At 39.6% G+C, this 18,410-nt stretch overlaps 1 protein-coding gene across 1 annotated transcript; it reads left to right on the top strand.

Moving 5' to 3' along the window:
* Positions 1–40: 40 nt before the first annotated feature.
* On the top strand, positions 41–17,255 carry DDX3X (DEAD (Asp-Glu-Ala-Asp) box helicase 3, X-linked). Its single transcript, XM_010296184.1, has 17 exons — positions 41–82; positions 1,270–1,327; positions 2,412–2,462; positions 7,675–7,798; positions 8,971–9,111; positions 9,195–9,294; positions 9,862–9,997; positions 10,412–10,497; positions 11,057–11,155; positions 11,231–11,391; positions 11,585–11,729; positions 11,836–11,980; positions 12,302–12,483; positions 12,574–12,691; positions 13,136–13,292; positions 14,263–14,390; positions 14,733–17,255. Exons 1-17 carry the CDS (start codon positions 41–43, stop codon positions 14,813–14,815), a joined length of 1,956 nt encoding a protein of 651 aa, XP_010294486.1. The 3' UTR covers positions 14,816–17,255.
* Positions 17,256–18,410: the final 1,155 nt, after the last annotated feature.

Below are 18,410 nucleotides of genomic sequence, written 5' to 3'. Positions count from 1 at the left end.
AAATCCCAACCCGCAGTGCCGGCTGCACCGCCGCACTGAGATGGCGGCCGTGCCGGGCTTCGTCGCTGCGCCATCTCGGGAGGTTGGATTTTGGCAAGTGTTGCCCCCACGGTGGAGACGGTGCGCGTCTAGGGCAAGAAGATTTATGCATCGCTGCTGTTGACTGCTTCTGGAGAGCCACTTTTACCTAGTAGAGAGTCTTTGTTTTTGTTTATTTTTTCAAATAAGAGCCATTCTTCAGCCTCGTGTTGATGCTTGGATCAACTAAAGCGATCAGATTTTAAGTAGTAGCTTTAAAGAGGATGATAACGAGGCTAGCTGTGGGAGGATTTTCCAAGAAGTTGAATGTCCTAAATGGCAGCACACACAACAAGGACAGTGCACTGGGATCTTCGCTTTGGATTGATTCAGGACGTATTGGAAAACACTTTTGTGTGCAATTGGTCTTGCATAAAATTTAATTGTACATAAACTTGTTGTTCCCCAATAAGTTTCTAGTTTTGTCGTGCCGGCAAATAACTGTAATTAGCTGGTGTTTAAGTTTTGCGAGTTGCCCACTGCCTTCTGCTGCAGTGAACCCGTACTGTGTTTGATGTAAAATATTAGGGTTAAATGCTAGTAGTGCCTGAGCTGAAATACCTTTCGGTAGACTTTACTGGGAGACTGGAGGTGTGATAAATGAAGTTACAGAAAAGCAAACAAAAAATTGTATTTGCCTGAGTAATTGTAGGGAAGAAGTCACCTGGTGTTTTGTGAACAGTAGCTGCCTGAAACACGAAGACTAATGTCTCAGTGATATTAATGCACTACAAAGAAGTAGCTGAGGCTCTGCAAGTGATGTACCCAACTGAATTGGTATTATTTGGGCTGTAGCCTCTGTAACCCCCAAGAAAATCTGCTATTGATCTTAATCGGGATGCATTTCAGTGGACTGAAAAGACTTTTAAATGGCTGCTTAGCCCGCATATATATAGTGCGTGAAGTAGAAGTCTGTGGTGCTTGATTTGGTAGGTGTAAGATAATTTCTGGCCTTGCTGCTTGTGTGGTGCATGTTTATTGATGGATATGAAGACACTTGAAGGTGGTGGTATAGCCTTGAGTACTAACTGGTTTTTCTTCTTTACAGGAGATGTAACTGATGCTATAAAGAAATTTCTTTGCAGCACTAGCTTGTCAGAGCAATGGTTCCTCTTGATAAGCCAAAGGGCTTTTTGTATCTTAGTGTAAGTTCATGATACAATGTGTTGATACGTGTTTTGTTTCTTCTAGTTTTCTGGTCTAGACTTGAATTCCTCAGACTCTCAGAGTGAGGGAAGCTCTTCAAGCAGTAAGTACTTGCAAGTTCTCAAGCTTATAAACACAATTTCTAAAATAGGGGTTTTCTAGCTGTGGAAAGTAACTTCTGAAGATTCACATAGGCTAATGGGGAAATTGAGGAGGTTGCTAGTTACGCCCCCTTTGAAAACCCTGTATGTTTTAGGTAGGCACTCCTAATTTAGCAGTGATACGGCATGTGTAAATTTTTAAGTATTTAACTTACTTCAGGGAACTTAGTGTTCCAGTTTGGTCCTAGATTTTCTGTTGCCTCTGGTCAAACAGCTGAGGCCACTGATTGTGGTAGTAATGTAATGATCTATATGTCTTCTCAAGTTCAACTAGAATGTTGGAAGGTAAAATTCTTAATAGTTTACTGTACTAATCCAATTCATTGAATAGAAACTGCATTCTCTGACATGCAAGGTTTAAGTATGTTAAAAAGAGAGGGGAATCTTCCAGGAATTCACATTCAGCTTGTGCTTGGTACGTTCTGATTCATGTTGCTTAGCAGACGGATGCTTCTGGATTGTAAACGAAGAATGCCATTCACAGGCAAATTATGTGTGGCTTCTGGTTTGATCTGAGTTGAACTGATAGGGTTGAATTCAAGGGCAAGGAATTTAACTGATGGTTGAATTTAAGGGCAAGGAAAAATACTGGTAGTAATAATACTGTGAGTGCCAGTGCTTGAATGGTACAGTGAAAATCTTAAGCTGCTCAAATATCTGGCATGAGGTTAAGCCTTAATGAGTTCTAGGAAGACAGGCTTTCATCACAGGCATTGTAACATCCATGAGGGGCATGTATGACTTTGACACAGATGTCTTGCTATTTCTTTGACCAAAAAAAAAAAAGGGCAGCTACTTAAATGAAGGTGTGTAAAATGAGCGTGCAGGAATTTAATCTTCACTGTGTTGGTCTTCTGAGAGAAGGATATTGAGTGCTGTATTAAGAGTCTAGTTTGAAGACACTGTAAGAGGCCTTAAGGCTTGTGAGGCAGACAATTTTTTCTAACCAAAAGCTGTTGTTGGAGAGGCTAGCATCTCAAAAGGTGCGCTGCAGTCTTGTAACACTGCATTTCTTTTGTCTTTTAGAAGGCCGATACATTCCTCCTCACTTGCGGAACAGGGAAGCTTCAAAACAGGGTATGTATTAAAAGTACAGTGGCAACACTTGTAACTGGGTCTTGGCCTACTTCTGAATCTCTAGGAACAGACTGTTAAAGGTGATTATAGAGACTGCTTGACTAACTCTGTGCAAAACACTGCAACTTAATCTTCTGCATTTAGTGTGCTATTCTTGGTTCATTCCAGGTTATATTCTAAGCTCAAGTTCAGTATCTGAACAGCAAAATACCTTCCATATCTCATTAAGCAATTAACTGTGGCTGAAGCAAGATGGAATCTCCCACCTTAACTTGACTAGCTTTGTAATCTTGAGTACCAGTTTGGTAACGGATTTTGGGAGTCCCAGTTTTTCTGCTAGTGTCTGTGATGTGGAACTTGTAGTAACCAGTTACTTAGTATGAACAAACAGTGGATGTTTTACGCAAGTTGCTCTTACCTAGGGAGCATGAGAAACAAAACAGATGTTATCCTTGTTTAGCTTCTTGTACGTTTTTATGGAAGTCCACAAGAGTACTTGCAGAAGGAAGTGTGGGGTGCTGGTGCATGAAACATGATACACATGACCAATGTTGGCCATATGTTTATGCGGGGGAGGGGGGTGTGGTGTGCGGAGAAGTGACCTTTATATCTTCCACTTGATTTTCTAAACAAACATCATAAAGAACTCCAGGGAAGTAAATCATGACCTTTATTTGTAAGATAAAAAGGCTGCAGATACTGCAGCGTTCACTATCATCATATCTAATGACTTGTGTAGATGTTAAGAGGAAATACTTCTCTTGCATCTACAGAAATACTCGAAAGAAGGAACTAAAATACTTTCTGCTACATTAGAACTTAAGGAAGACTTAAATCTCAGCTGTATCTAAAGCAGTGGACTTTCACAGATTCTCTTTTCAATACTGCAAGAGGACTCCTTCCATTGGGAAGGGAGGAGAATATTGACGTATATGCTGATACATGTCACAGTACTTCTGGAACTATGTAATTTTAAATTTGACTAGATGAAAAATGCACTCTGCTTTTATGCCATTTGAAGAAACAGATCAGTCTGTTTTTTGTCTTGCCTTTTGCATGTGTTCAGGCTAGTGTTTCCTTTTTTTTTTCACCTGAAAGAAGCATGGCCTAAAGCACCAAATGATGAACAGCCTGTTAAGAGCTGAATGTTTTGGGGAAAGTAGAAGGACTGGTTGGCAGCTCAGTGCTTTTGAAGTTCCTGATCACATTAACATTAAATGTGAGCAGTCTTTCAAAAAAACTGACTAGCTAACCCTGAGATGAATGTGCAGGTTTCTCAAGAGCAGGAAACATCTTAAAGATGGCTTGTGGACATTGGCTGTTCATAGATTTCCTTTCCCTATGTCAATTTGTACCAAATTCCAGTTTAATATTTGGGGATATTGTATATGGAGGGATACTTGGATCTTGAGTTTGTGTGATGACCTGTTACGTATAGCACTCTCTCTTTTCTGCACAAGACCATAGTTCAAACATGGCAATGTACATGTGATCATGTGTGGCTTTTCTGGGGGTTTCAAGCTTTACCTTGCAAAAAAGTCAGTCAGTCATGAAACTTGTTTAACACATGGCTTGTTCAATTAATAGAACATAGGTTGCCAACTTTCCTTGGTAAACTTAACACTTGAAAACTTCTTTAAATCTGCTTGAGTACTGCATCACTAGACTCCTCATGGGTCCCTGTGACAAAGTTCATGAGGTCTAAGTGGAAAAGCTGCAATTCCGTTCAGGCCCTCTGCTGAGAAGCAATGTGGATATCACTGTTACAGTGATACAAAGCGGAGCTATCTTTTAGGATTGTTTGAAGTCTGTTACACAGTTGTGCTTTCATGAAAGTAGTGTTTGCTTCTGTTACTTACAGCTAAATTAAAAATTGCTGTTTTGGCTGTGTTGAAGCTGTTCTCTGTATTGGCTGCTGCTTGGAATCTTCAGCAACAGGTTTTTCAAGGCCTAGACATTAGCAAGCAACAGACAAAAAAGAGACCTTGGATAATAGGGGTGTTTGACCATGTAACAAAACTCTTGGTGCAGCCTTGAAAGTGTAGTAACCTGATAAAATTTTTATAAACTACTTGGTAGAACTGTATTTCAGTAATCGAGCAGAATTGTCTTGCTCACATACCATGACCTTACGGATTTCTGTAAAAGTGTTAATTAGCTATTACTGCACTCAAAAACTTGAAAAAAGAAAGAGAATTAGTTTCTCCTATGCATTGTTTCCTTAGACATTCTCTAGAAACAAAGAGTTTATAATTCCTAGCTTGGAGTTCTCACTTTCCTCTGTAGCTGATGATGGTATATAGTAATTCATAGCCACTATTGAAGTTGCACAATGGGCTTGCTTGTGGCTAAGTAAGACATTGCGTAAGGCAGTGGACTTAATACTTCAAAAATAGATGTTCTTTGTGTTCATGAAGAGCTGAGCATCTTCGTGATTTCAGTAGTTACTGACAGGGGAAGCACACTAAGGGATCTACAGCATTTCTGTTTAAAACTGCTGCACTGCTTTCTTGAGATTACTTTTTCTATACAGCTGCACATCTGTCCCTATTGTAATACTAATCTGTTAGCTTTGTACATGGGAACAAGACAGCACAGAACTGCAGGAAATAAAAGCATGCATAAACATATGTCTAGTTTACGTAATGGCAGTTCTGTTTTTCAACTGTTGAAGCTACAGTATATGGAGTTCAGTATGCGGGGCTGCTTTGTCTAAAGTGTTTTGCTTCCCTGAGCAGCTTGACTTGATAACACTAAAGCTTGTTGTCATGTCATTTTCTTGTTAAACTTCCTGGAAGCTGCTCTTGGCTATTTAAAGTCTAATTGGATCTATAGTAGATCAAGGAGCAGATGTTAGTGTTTTCCAACTTAAAGGATTCTATGATTCTAACTATTTTTCCTATCTTTAAAATTATGATTGCTGCTGTATGTGGCAGCTTTTCAAGTAAGCTGACAATGATTGATGTTAGAGCATTATAAAATGTGAACGAAAATACTGATTAAGGAGAAGAATTGGCAATTCTACCACTCTTCATAGGTGCAAGAACTACAATATTGTTCTGTCAGTTCATTAACTTACTGAACTTGAGACTTAGAGCCTTCTGGTGGGAAATATATGTTGGATGGAATATATACAGGTTTTTACTTCCCAAAAAACCCCCCACAAATCCAAACAACCTTGATTTGAGGAATTTCCTGGTAATTGTATGGTCTCAGGATCATTCTCTGCACTCCAGAGAAGTCAGTCTATGGTCTGTTAATGGGTTGTCTCGGTGAATTTGCTTTTGATTTTAATTTGCCATCTGTTATTATCAGTCATGATGATGTCTTCTGCTAGCTGGTTACTTAGAGTTGACTTGTATGGTCTGGACCTCTTCTATGCTGATCCACAAGTAAAATCAAACTAGGAATACCAAACAAAGTGGAATTAATGGCTCTAATTGTCAAGCAGGGTATATGTATGTATTTGTTAAAGACTTGGTCTAGAAGTTGCTGCACTGCTTCAAAGAAAAATACGCCAAGGTGCCAGCTTCAGAAACTAGTGTAGTAGCAAGCTAGATGAGTAAGCTTACTTGCTATGCTATTTGGAGCATAAAATTTTGACTCCTTTCTGCAACTTTTCAGACTTGGTAGGAGAACTTAATATAGCACAGAGTCAGCCCAACTATATCCATACACCTTCCTGAAACATTGCTCTGTCAGTACCACTGCTGTTAGATCTCTTGGCATGTTGACATACCCCAGTAGTTTTAGTGTGGTTTGAAAGGTACTCATACTAAAATCTGGATTTAGATGCCTTCTAAACAAACTACAAATAACTCTCTCACGCATTAGTGAAGTGATTATGGTATTCCTGTTCTCTGTCAGCAGTCTCTCTGTGTGAATTTAGTTTATCCTGAAGGACTAAAGTTACTTCTTGAAGCACTTTGGAGGTCTTGAAGCAATCCAGGATCATGTGTGCTAACAAACTTCATGCATGGATTATTTTTGCTGTCTGCTTCAGGTAGCCGGACCAAATAAGTTACAGTTACCACGCTAGTATTTAAAGTTCCCTTATGACTAGTGCATGTCTGCATTCTGGGGAGTAGAATTTCTTACTTCGGGGGGGGAGGGGGAAGTGGGGGGCTGAATGGCATGCTCCAGAGAACACCTAACAACTTAGGGTAGTTCTGGCAAAGTTTTTTTTGAGAGATAGGGCTTAGAACAACCCCTTTCTTTGGAGTAGTTTTGTTTCATGGTTGCTTTTATTGACTGGTGTGTGGGTCTTGGCTGGTTTTGTGCTGTGGAGCTGGCAAAAGTATGGTCACTAATAGGAGTGATGTTATTTATCTGTTTTCATTATTTCACTTACTCTCTGCCAGAATCCCATAGCTGAGACTTTTGTTAGGTCATGTTTTCAAACTTGTCATGGTTGGAACTCTGAATCAGAATTTGCAAGTTCTTAGCCTAGTACCAAAGCAGTGTGTAATGCTCTACGTTTTTGCCTACCTCCCAACCTCTGGTAGCTGAATAAAAATGAGACTTCTTACTTAATGGTATTGTCAAGTTGGTGTACTTTCTGTTCTCCTTGGTCCTTTTTCTTTGAATTAACGTATCTAAGTAGGTATGTACTGTAGGTAGGTATAAAAGTGCTTGTGGAAAAATTCAATGTGATAATTCACTGTGAAGTATTCTGTATTACTTCTGCATGGTGCTGTTAATTTGTCTAAGTCTGTGTAGATCAGATTGCTCTGTGTGCTTTAAGTATGACAAAACATTCTAACTTCTGTATGGATTTCTAATGCAAGGGATACTACTGTGTATTGATCTCCACTAGAGGCCTTTAACCTCAGAGAAATTAAATGCATTGTCAAGGACTTGTGTTGAAGTTGGAGAGATAATGTAGGCTTGGCAAGACTTAGTGTCTTAATGTTTCTTCTGATATCTGTCCTTCCAGATTGGTCAACTTAAATATTAGCACTAAGGCAAATGCAGTGTTTTTCAAAAATAACATGCTTGTACATGAGTGGATGGGTTTCAGCATATTCTGACAGGCGATGAGAAATGCTTAGTCCCTATTTGAATAAATCTTAACATCTGTACATCTTCATTCTTGAAGGACTGCCTTTCAATCCTGTAGACCTTCCAGTGAAGACTTACTGGACAGAACTTAGCTTTTTCTTGTAAAAACCTAGACCATGTAATGTATGGTTAAAATATCTTTGTGTACTAGGTTTTGATAGTGGTGGCTGGAGTTCTAGCAGAGACAAGGATGCATACAGCAGCTTTGGTGCACGGTCTGACCGTGGAGCAAAACCAAGCTTCTTTGACCGTGGAAATGGATCAAGAGGAGGAAGGCAAGTACTTACTTGTGCGGGTGGTGCATGTGAAGTCTGTCTGGGTTCTAGTAATGCATCTGTTATTTTGATGTTAAAATTAGAGTTCTAGGTGTGAACAACAGAATAAAGTAGGAGGAACCTTGCGGGGGGGAGGAGAGAATGAGAGAACCTTGCTTTTAAAGCTACATGACTTCAAGGATGGGAAACTTGGATGTGCTGAAAAACATGCCCTGTAGTCTACCACCAGCCACTCAGTGCAGCTATAATGACTTGCTGACCTAACCATTTCACCAAAAAAAGTGCTAGATAGGTGGCTACTTCCAGAAAAATCATGAAGGGCTGTTGGGAGCACGGATATTTTTTCATTTCAGTATTTTTTCCTTGTTTAAAAAGTGTAGTTAATAAAACTGGGTGAGACTCTTGCAGGTTCTCTACCTTACTTGAATCAGTCTTAAACACATCATGCGTTCTATGCACAAGTGTGGTGAGTCACCTTTATCGACTAGTAAAGCTGACGCTAGTCCTGTGTCCAGACTTTTCTCAAACATGATTTACCAGACCAAAAACTAAACAGTTGAGGTAAGGATTCTTTTCCACCTTCTTTCTAAGTCAGTAATACAGGTGAGCTCCCTCTTTATAAAATAATAATGTGACGTGTAATTGAGGTATTTAATTTGTTCACCTGTGGTGGGGGAATAAAGGAATAAATTAGAGCACTTGAGGGTTTTGTCTGGTTGTGGGAGACCCATGTAAAATGAGGCACAGAGAAAGGGGGGGGAGTACTAAACAATGTTTCCGAAGAGGTTTAAGTGGAGCTGTCTACAAAAAATGTCAAAGTCTGAGCAACTTGAATTGCAGCTCTACTGGCAGATGACTGACTATTTACATTTGTTACATTTAACCAAATAAAAATTTGGATACAATGTTCAGTGTGTTAAGCTAAACTGAACTGTCAAATCATGATAAACTCTCCTGTCTATGACACAGTAACATGACCTAGTCTGGCTGGGACTAAACTCATTTCAGTCCGTAGGTTGAGAAGCAAGTACAGATAATTTGATGACTTTGAATTGTACAGCTGTATATGTAATACATAGAGCATACACTACTAGATTATTACAGCTTTAATTTTGCATGTCAAAAAATCCTGTTGTCTGGGAATGGTGGCCTGATACTCTTGCTGTATTTAGATACGAAGAGCGTGGAAGAGGTGGCGACTATGATAGGAGTGGCTTTGGTAGATTTGACCGTGGTGGGAATAGCCGCTGGTCTGACAAATCAGATGAAGATGACTGGTCAAAGCCTCTTCCCCCAAGCGAACGCCTGGAACAGTAAGTAATGGAATAGTCTTAATTCATCCAACAGGGTCAGTTGATATGTCTAGTAAGTAAGATACTTTCTCTTCTGTTTTTAGAGAGCTCTTTTCAGGAAGCAATACTGGCATTAACTTTGAGAAATATGATGACATTCCTGTTGAAGCAACAGGCAGCAACTGTCCTCCACATATTGAAAGTGTAAGTTTTTAAAATCTGCTTTGCTGATGTATCATTAGTGACTATTTTGTATATGAAACTTGATGTCATGCTGCATTAAGTTTAGGGAGGAAAGGAAATGCTTTCTTGCCTTCCTGCAGCTAAGCTGTTTTGCGGAGGAGTGTTGCATATGATGAACTAAGACATGGGAGAAGTTGTGTAAGCAGCTTCAGTTAATGCTTATAGCTCACTTTTGACTTGCCTTTATAAACAGTAAACTTGTAAAGAAGTAGAAGTGCTTGGAGGTGCTGGGTGCTTGGAGCAACCACTTAAGCATAGGCACTGTGTCATGCTAAGCATAGTGTGCTAGTGTAGTCTGTACTTCAGACTTGGCTGGCTTTTTTAAGAATCTCTTATGTGACTGTGCTAAGTAGATACCAGACTCTTGGTAAATAGCTCCTGAGTATCTCTAAACTTAAACTGAGTAGAACAAGTTCTATAGGAAGAGATAAAACAAAAGCTACTTTACAAATGACTTCTTAGACTGAATGTGTTCTGTGGCAGCTGAAGGGAAGGATCCCCATCTTACTTGTTCTAAATACCTTACAGTTCAGTGATGTTGACATGGGAGAAATTATTATGGGAAACATTGAGCTCACACGCTACACTCGTCCTACTCCAGTCCAGAAACATGCAATACCTATTATTAAAGAAAAGAGAGACTTGATGGCCTGTGCTCAGACAGGTAAGTTAGTAACTCTTTACTGCTTACTCTCTGTATTCCTCAAGGTGCAGGTAAGAGGTCTGTAAAGTAGTAAAACTTCCTGTTCAGAGTATATGGAAATACCTGCAGTGTTGAAATTAATTCTCTTTAGAGTCTTGCAACTGTTTTAGCTGTGGCTTGACTGGATATGCTGTGTTTCTCCTGAGAGAAATATTTTTGGCTTAAATGACATTCACTTCGGGGTTCTGTGGTGCTGAGCAGTCTTTTGTAGATAACCTCTACTGGCTAAGGAATATACTCCAGTGGGGTAGGCAGTATCCATATACTAGTGCAGGTGTTACTGGGAATATGCTAGTGATACAGGATTAGTGCTGTACCTGACAGTACAATAGCTTTGATAATAACTATTAATAATACTGAATTGTGTCCTGGTAGGGTCTGGGAAAACGGCTGCATTTCTTCTACCAATATTGAGCCAGATCTATGCAGATGGCCCTGGTGATGCCTTGAGAGCTATGAAGGCAAGTATTTAAACACCCGGTGATGGAAAAGCTGTGACCATTGTGTATTTTTGCCCCAGATACTGATGTTTGCTCCTGAACACAGTAGCTGGGCTTAAAGGTCATCATTATGTTAGGTGTGATAGGCAAGCCTCTCAACTGCTAGAAGGCTTTAGTTATTTCCCGTGAAAAATAGAGGCTGCTGCACAGTGTGGGGTTCCCCACACACCCCCCCCCCCCCCCCCAAATGGTCGCACGTGTCTGTGTTGTAGTAACTAGCAAGTAACGTGTTTATGGCAATTATTTCTCTGCTGCTTAAGTTATGGATCATAGTGCAGGTTGCAGAGGCCAAGCTTGTGCAGCTACATTGTTAACATACTAACCAACAGCTAAATCTTGGGTACTGTAGTAGGGCATTCTTCAGATGCAGTGCTTAAAAGAAGTTGGCTCTCAGCCATGCTGTTTCTTTTTTGGCAAGACAAATCTTGGTGACATGTCTTAAATGTTGCTTACAGCAGCTTTTTTAAATCCTCTCCTATTTGGGATACTCATTCAAAGTTCCGTTTTTTTTTTTCTTCAGGAAAATGGAAGGTACGGGCGCCGTAAGCAATATCCAATCTCACTGGTCTTGGCTCCCACTAGAGAACTGGCTGTGCAGATTTATGAAGAAGCCAGAAAGGTATATCTAGGAGTTGATCATTATAAAATAGCTTGGGGAAGGTTTTCTTGGGAGCTAATTTACTTTGTTTTATAGTTTGCATATCGTTCCAGAGTTCGTCCCTGTGTTGTGTACGGGGGTGCAGACATTGGTCAGCAAATACGTGACTTGGAACGTGGATGTCACTTGCTTGTAGCGACTCCAGGACGACTGGTTGATATGATGGAGAGGGGAAAGATTGGATTGGATTTCTGCAAGTAAGTAAAGTGTTCCTGTCCATATGCTAATGACTTGAGAACTAGAAACTGTACCTTTTAAAGTGACATCCTTTAAATCGCAGCTTTCAAACTGTGTGAATACCTAGTTGAGAACTTGCAGTCCAGTGTCTGATGGGTTACAGCTTAAAGAAAAAAAAGCTCTGAAGAGAAACTTATTTTTATTACTATCTAGGTACCTGGTGCTTGATGAAGCTGACAGAATGCTTGATATGGGGTTTGAACCTCAAATTCGTCGAATTGTTGAACAAGATACTATGCCACCAAAGGGTGTTCGTCATACCATGATGTTCAGTGCTACTTTCCCCAAGGAAATCCAGGTACCTTACAGAAGTTTAAATATTTTAACAGTTCGTATGTGCAAATTGGACTTGTGGAAAAAGAGGGGAAATACTGGTTTGATACCTTTTTTCCTTCCTTTTTTAGATGCTTGCTCGTGACTTCCTTGATGAATATATCTTTCTGGCTGTTGGCAGAGTAGGTTCTACGTCTGAGAATATCACACAGAAAGTAGTGTGGGTGGAAGAGTCAGACAAACGATCATTTTTGCTTGACCTGCTAAATGCCACAGGTAAAGACCACTTTCAGATAACCAAATACGACAAAATTCGGATGAGGCAAATGTAATGACTCAAGTAATAAGAACTTGTATTAAGTAGGTGAATGAAAGGGCATTTCATTAACATGCAGTGAATGTATTCTACTGACTGAATATCAGTTTTAAGTTGATCTAAGCTCTTTTGTTAATATAAAATGGGGAGGGAGGTGTCCAGTGTCTTCAGTTTAGAATAAAGAGGAGCAGAGAACTGAAACTGCCTTTTACCAGGTCGTGGAGCCAAGTATTTGTCTGTGCGTCTTTTCTTCTGCTAACCTGTGCTTCAATTATTGTTAGGCAAGGATTCCTTGACTCTAGTGTTTGTGGAAACTAAAAAGGGTGCAGATGCTCTTGAGGACTTCCTGTACCATGAGGGATATGCCTGTACAAGTATACATGGAGACCGCTCTCAAAGAGACAGAGAAGAAGCACTGCACCAGTTCCGTTCGGGCAAGAGCCCAATTCTTGTTGCCACAGCAGTAAGTGAAATCTATGAAGTTTGAGCCAGTGAGCGTATTACTTGGCCTGTGGAATTTTACTAAGATTTGATTTAATCCTTTAACCACTAGGTAGCAGCAAGAGGACTGGATATCTCAAATGTAAAGCATGTCATAAACTTCGACTTGCCAAGTGACATTGAAGAGTATGTACATCGTATTGGTCGTACAGGCAGAGTAGGAAACCTTGGTAAGTATGATCTAGAATTGTCATAGACAGCACTTCATACCTGAGTTGATAGTACTACACCTATTGACTAAGTAGCAAATTGCAACTAAGTAGTTGAGAAGCACATGTATTGCCTTCTGTGACCAGGAGCTGGTCACTGCCGTCTAGCTGGTGTGGAAAGTACCCAGTTGCTTTAGCTAGTGCTTGTGTTGCTATTAAAGCTCTGATACCACATGTAAGCTTGGTATCTTCTGTGTCTGTCAGTAAATAGCCAGGGTTTTTGTGACTAGCTGTGGTGGAATAATGATCTTAAACAACTTTCTATTCAGGTAATTCTAGTGTTCTCAAGCTTGGCTGTGAGGAATCTGATACTGTACTTGTCACAGCTGCAAGTGAATTGCAGAATGATTTAAGTGCTATAGTGTATTTACTTCGTGTGGGGCTAAAACTGAATGTTTAATTTAGGTCTTGCCACCTCATTCTTCAATGAGAGGAACATAAACATCACCAAGGACTTGCTTGATCTTCTTGTTGAGGCTAAGCAAGAAGTACCATCTTGGCTGGAAAACATGGCTTATGAACAGCATCACAAAGGAGGTGGCAGCCGTGGGCGATCTAAGAGGTAATGGTCACAACTTTGACTGGAGGTATACGTAATCCATTGTGCCGGGCAGCTCTGTGACTTGTTTTCTGTCTAAAAAGTTAAAGAAAGACAAACCAGTGCAGTATAAACTGAGTTAAGTGTAACAGAAGGTGACACCTTAATGTCTGGTTTTGTTCTATCTTATCATAAGGCAATTAACCTTTAAGACTTTTTAAGCAGACAAATAGATGTGGCTAAGGTATAATGACATGTAGCAAAAATAGCTTTAGAACTTTGAAAGCACTTAAAAGCACTTACTAGGAATGCATGCCAGCATGTGCCAGAGATGTACCTTAAGCAGTTATTTTGATGTTTAGGAGAAGGTAATGCATGCCTCCTGACATAATAATAGGAAGGGTATGAGAGTTAGACTGCAGGGGTGAAGGTACTTGTAAAATAATATTGTTACGAAAACCTGAAATGCTTTGTAAGATGGTAATGCAAAGCAATGTATAGTGGCTTAAAAGGGTGGCAGGAGAAACGGTCCTTCCTCTTAATGTAGTTAACATGATATGACTATGTGAATTCTAGTTAGGTTTTTTGTGATTTTGTTTTTTCTTCAGAAATATGCTTATAAAATAGTCATCTTTTTCTACAATATGAAAAGTGGTCATAAATGCATCACTTAACACTAAGATAGGTCTGGACATTATGTGGAGCAGAGGTTGCACTGAATCAAATCTTACACTAAGAATTACTTTCTCGGGTCCTGGTAACACAGCAAGTTCAACAGGACTCTGAATAGTAAATTTTCCTTTGCTGTCTTCAATGCCCTTTGCAGATAGCACTGGGATGCTTAAAAGCATGCTGAACTCAACACTTGTACTGGTTGTTGGTTGGCTGTAGTTGGTAACCAGAGTTGAAGAAATGTAATACTTGAATCTCAATGTCTGTAGTCCTTAAAATACCACTGTCTTTACTGAAGTGTTTGTTTTCTTTCTTCATACAGCAGTAGGTTCAGTGGAGGATTTGGTGCCAGAGACTATCGAACAAGTAGTGGTTCTGGCAGCAGCAGCTTTAGTAGCAGTCGATCAACCAGCAGTCGCAGTGGAGGGAGTGGCAGCAGAGGATTTGGAGGTAAGAAAAACTGGGCAGGCAAGTGCTGTCAAATACAAAACAGACCTAAATTGCTTGCTATAGTAAGACTTCTGGAGGTAAAGTTTAAATACAAGGTCAGCTGATGCTTTTTACTCAGTCTTGGCATCCTTGGGTCTAGGCTAGTGCACGTTACCTGTCCTTGGTTTGACGCTACCTAGCCTTCTGGCATTTTAGTTCTAACGTGCATTTGACAGTACTTTTGGGTGGGTTTCCTTTAATACACAATAGACATCTTGTTCTGTGCCCTGGTCTGTTTTCTTGTTGTGAAGGCGCAAGTCTTTAGTGGGTTAATTAAGCATCACTTTCTCTTGCCTTTCATAGGTGGTGGTTATGGAGGCTTCTACAACAGTGATGGATATGGAGGAAACTATAACTCCCAGGGGGTTGACTGGTGGGGCAACTGAATCTGCTTGCAGCAGATGTCCTACCAAACAAGCTAATATGGAAACCACATGTAACTTAGCCAGACTATACCTTGTGTAGCTTCAAGAACTCGCAGTACATTACCAGCTGTGATTCTCCACTGAAATTTTTTTTAAGGGAGCTCAAGGTCACAAGATGGAAACAAAGGAACAAGTAGCCCTATCTTGAAGGTGGTTTTGAAGACTCTATTGCTGTAGTCAGGATTAACTCCCCTCCCACCCATCCCCACCCAGAAACTGCATTTATAATTTTGTGACTGAGGATCATTTGTTTGTTAATGTACTGTGCCTTTAACTTTAGACAACTTTTATTTTGATGTCCTGTTGGCTCAGTAATGCTCAAGATATCAATTGTTTTGACAAAATAAAAATTACTGAACTTGGGCTAAAATCAAACCTTGGCACACAGGTGTGATACAACTTAAACAGGAATCACTGATTCATCCATAATATTACAAAGAAAAACTTATGCGGTAGCCTGCATTAGGGCTTTTGGTATCTGCAGATTTGAAAAATAAAACATCTTGAAGCATATCAATGCAATTAGTTTCTAATGTGGCAAAACTGTACTAAGTTAAAGTTCTGATTTGCTCACTCTATCCTGGATAGGTACTTAGAACCTGATAGCCTTTAATAAGCCATTCCAGTCATGATGAGATGATGTATGGATACATGCATACATTAAAAGCACTGTTTTTGAAGTTAATGCAAGTAAATACAGCAATTCCTTTTTCAATATTTAGGCAGATCATTAATGTGAGCTAGCCAAATGTGGGCAGAACATTACAGGGAACGTTTAAAGGTCTGATAACTTGAAATAGTTTTTAGGAGAATTCATCTATTTAGACTTTTTAAAAATGCCTGCCATATGAAATTGAAATGGTAGAATGGCTGACCATGGCAGTGATTGGTCCTCCTTAAGGGCCTGACTGAATTTTTGGTCTAATAACGCATGCTAGTGTTGATGTTTTTTGGTCAAGAGGGTATGAACAGGAAGAATTATGCAGCAGGCTTTATTTTAATGCAGATTCACATTACTCTGTTCAAGCTGCGTGGAGATGTTAAACTGGCTTACTGTAGACTTTGTAAAATGGCTCCAGAAGAGTAACAAACAAACCTGAGATCACAGAGGTTGGAAATGTACATAAACTGCACAAGGTTTCAATTCTGCTATTACAGTGCAGTTTTAGTCAGTTTTAGTTGCATAGGTTTCCATTGTATTTATAGTCTGTTTATGCTAAATCTGGCCAAAGATAAGTATTGTCCACCAGAAAAATGCCTCTGCCACTTGGAATTTCTGTGCTAACTTTGTGGCCAGAGCAGTTAACAACTAACCTACAGTGGCATAGGAAAATGGCAAAAATCTCCTAAAGTGCAATAGATTTTTTCAAGTGTATTGTGCCTTGTTCTAAAACTTTTATTAAGTAGGTGCACTTGACAGTATTGAGGTCATTTGTTATGGTGCTATTTCAAGTCTAGGTTTAGGCCCTTGTACATTTTGCCCATAACTTTTTACAAAATACTTCTTTTATTGCACATTCAGAGAATTTTATATGTCTTGTGTGCGTGTCCTTAACTTCCAATCTTATTTTGTCTCTTGGAGATTGAACGCAGCTTGTTTAAGGAGAAGGAAATAGATTCTAAAACTTACTTGGGACCATGGGAATGATAGCTGGGAAGAAAACTATTTGCACACGACAGATTTCTAGATACTTTTTGCTGCTAGTTTTGTGTAATATTTATTGAACATTTTTGACAAATATTTATTTTTGTAAGCCTAAAAGTGATTCTTTGAAAGTTTAAAGAAACTTGACCAAAAGACAGTACAAAAACACTGGCACTTGAATGTTGAATGTCACCGTATGCGTGAAATTATATATTTCGGGGTAGTGTGAGCTTTTAATGTTTAAGTCATATTAAACTCTTAAGTCAAATTAAGCAGACCCGGCATTGGCAGTGTAGCCATAACTTTCTGATAGTAAAACAAAAATTGGCAACTTAAAATTAAACATGCCAAGGTTTTGATACACTTGTCTTAAGATATTAATGAAACACTTCTAAACACTGATGTGAAGTGTCCAGATTCTCAGATGTTTGTTGCGTGAGTTTTGTTTAGTTGTGTGTTTTTTTTCAGTGAATGTCTGGCACATTGCAATCCTCAAACATGTGGTTATCTTTGTTGTATTGGCATAATCAGTGACTTGTGCATTTTAGCAAGTTTTATCAGCCAGCAATATTTTCAGTTCAGATACAAGGATTTAAAATAATATGCAAGAATGGATTTAAACTTGCTGAATGTGAAAATTGAACTTCAAGTCACTGTAGGTTTAGAATTGCTTATTGTATTAGTTTAGATGCTAGCACTGCATGTGCTGTGCATATTCTTGATTTTATTAAAATAAAAAAGTTGAACTGCACAGTCTACTCATTTGTGAAGCGTCACTCTTCTGGTTTACAAGAGCTGTAGCCCAAGTAGTCTCATTCACGTGCAACTCTGGAAGCAGGTGAATCTAGTGTGGTACACACCAGTGTGATTATAAATGGCAGCTAGGCTTAGGCTTATAGATAGCAACCTTAAAATAAGTGTTGGTTACTTGTTAGCTTCCCTAGAAAACTTGTACAAAGCAGACAGATGAGGAGACAACTTTCTCTTTTTTTTAGTGGATACCAAGTTTGGCTGTAACAACATAATTGAAATTTACTGAACTCAGACTTGATTCCTCAGCCACTTAATGTTAAGGACCTCATCTCGCAGGTGTGCCTCTGAACATGGTAAAGGTGCCTTGTAGTAGCAGCTTGAACTTTGACATGTTGCCTGTTGATTGTTGCTAGGCAGCCTCATTGAAAACAAGCATGTGCAATTCTGTGGGAAAAGTGCAGTATATACCCTCTTCCCTCTCCAAAAAAAGTGTCTGCCCTTTCCCCCCCCCCCCCTCCCCAGCACATGTATACCCACACTCCAGTTTTTAATTAGTTTTCTAAAACTAAGATATGAGACTGAGTGGTAATTAGGCTGTAATGAGGTTAAGTACTGGAACATCCAAGGGGATACAGTGGAAAGAATAGGTTCCAGTAGATGAATAGATGTTTCCAGTCTATATTTGAAGATAAAAGTCTTTCTTTACTTAGCTTCTTTCTAAATCACATTCTTCTAGGTTTGAAGTTCTGTGCTGAAATGACTGCAGAAACTGATGAATTAAGGGAGAGGGGAGAAAGTAATGCTTGGGGACTCTGATCCACAGCAGTGTAGTGCAGATGCTTGAGAACTGGTACAGGTGTGATGGGGGTTTGCAATCTTGGATCCATATAGTGCACATCCCTAAACCTACTTGGTAATGCATATGGGCTGTGAAGAACCATGGCAAGGGGGAAACTGGCATGCTGACCAGGGTAGCTTGCTGGAAGGTCTGCTTTGAGCACATTGACTGTGGACCACACTAAATTTACCTGCTTTAGACTTGTGCTAATTATCAACCTCATCATACAGGGTTTTGTGTTGTCATGCTATGTCCCTGGATGTACAACATGCACTTAAGCATCTTCCAAAACCTCTAACCTGGCATCTTTCCCCCCCCCC

The sequence above is a fragment of the Phaethon lepturus genome, unplaced genomic scaffold, assembly GCF_000687285.1.
Source record: "Phaethon lepturus isolate BGI_N335 unplaced genomic scaffold, ASM68728v1 scaffold5161, whole genome shotgun sequence".
NCBI lineage: Eukaryota > Metazoa > Chordata > Aves > Phaethontiformes > Phaethontidae > Phaethon > Phaethon lepturus.
Note: the sequence above shows the minus strand (reverse complement) of the source record. Positions and strands in the feature narration are given on the sequence as shown.

Bases quoted from the DNA above. Each gene is read 5' to 3' on its own strand.
- DDX3X (XM_010296184.1), top strand. From the start codon at position 41: ATGGCGGCCGTGCCGGGCTTCGTCGCTGCGCCATCTCGGGAG. The intron at 2,463-7,674 runs GTATGTATTAAA...TTTGTGTACTAG, and splicing joins CAGGGAAGCTTCAAAACAGG to GTTTTGATAGTGGTGGCTGG. The intron at 9,112-9,194 runs GTAAGTAATGGA...TTCTGTTTTTAG, and splicing joins CCAAGCGAACGCCTGGAACA to AGAGCTCTTTTCAGGAAGCA.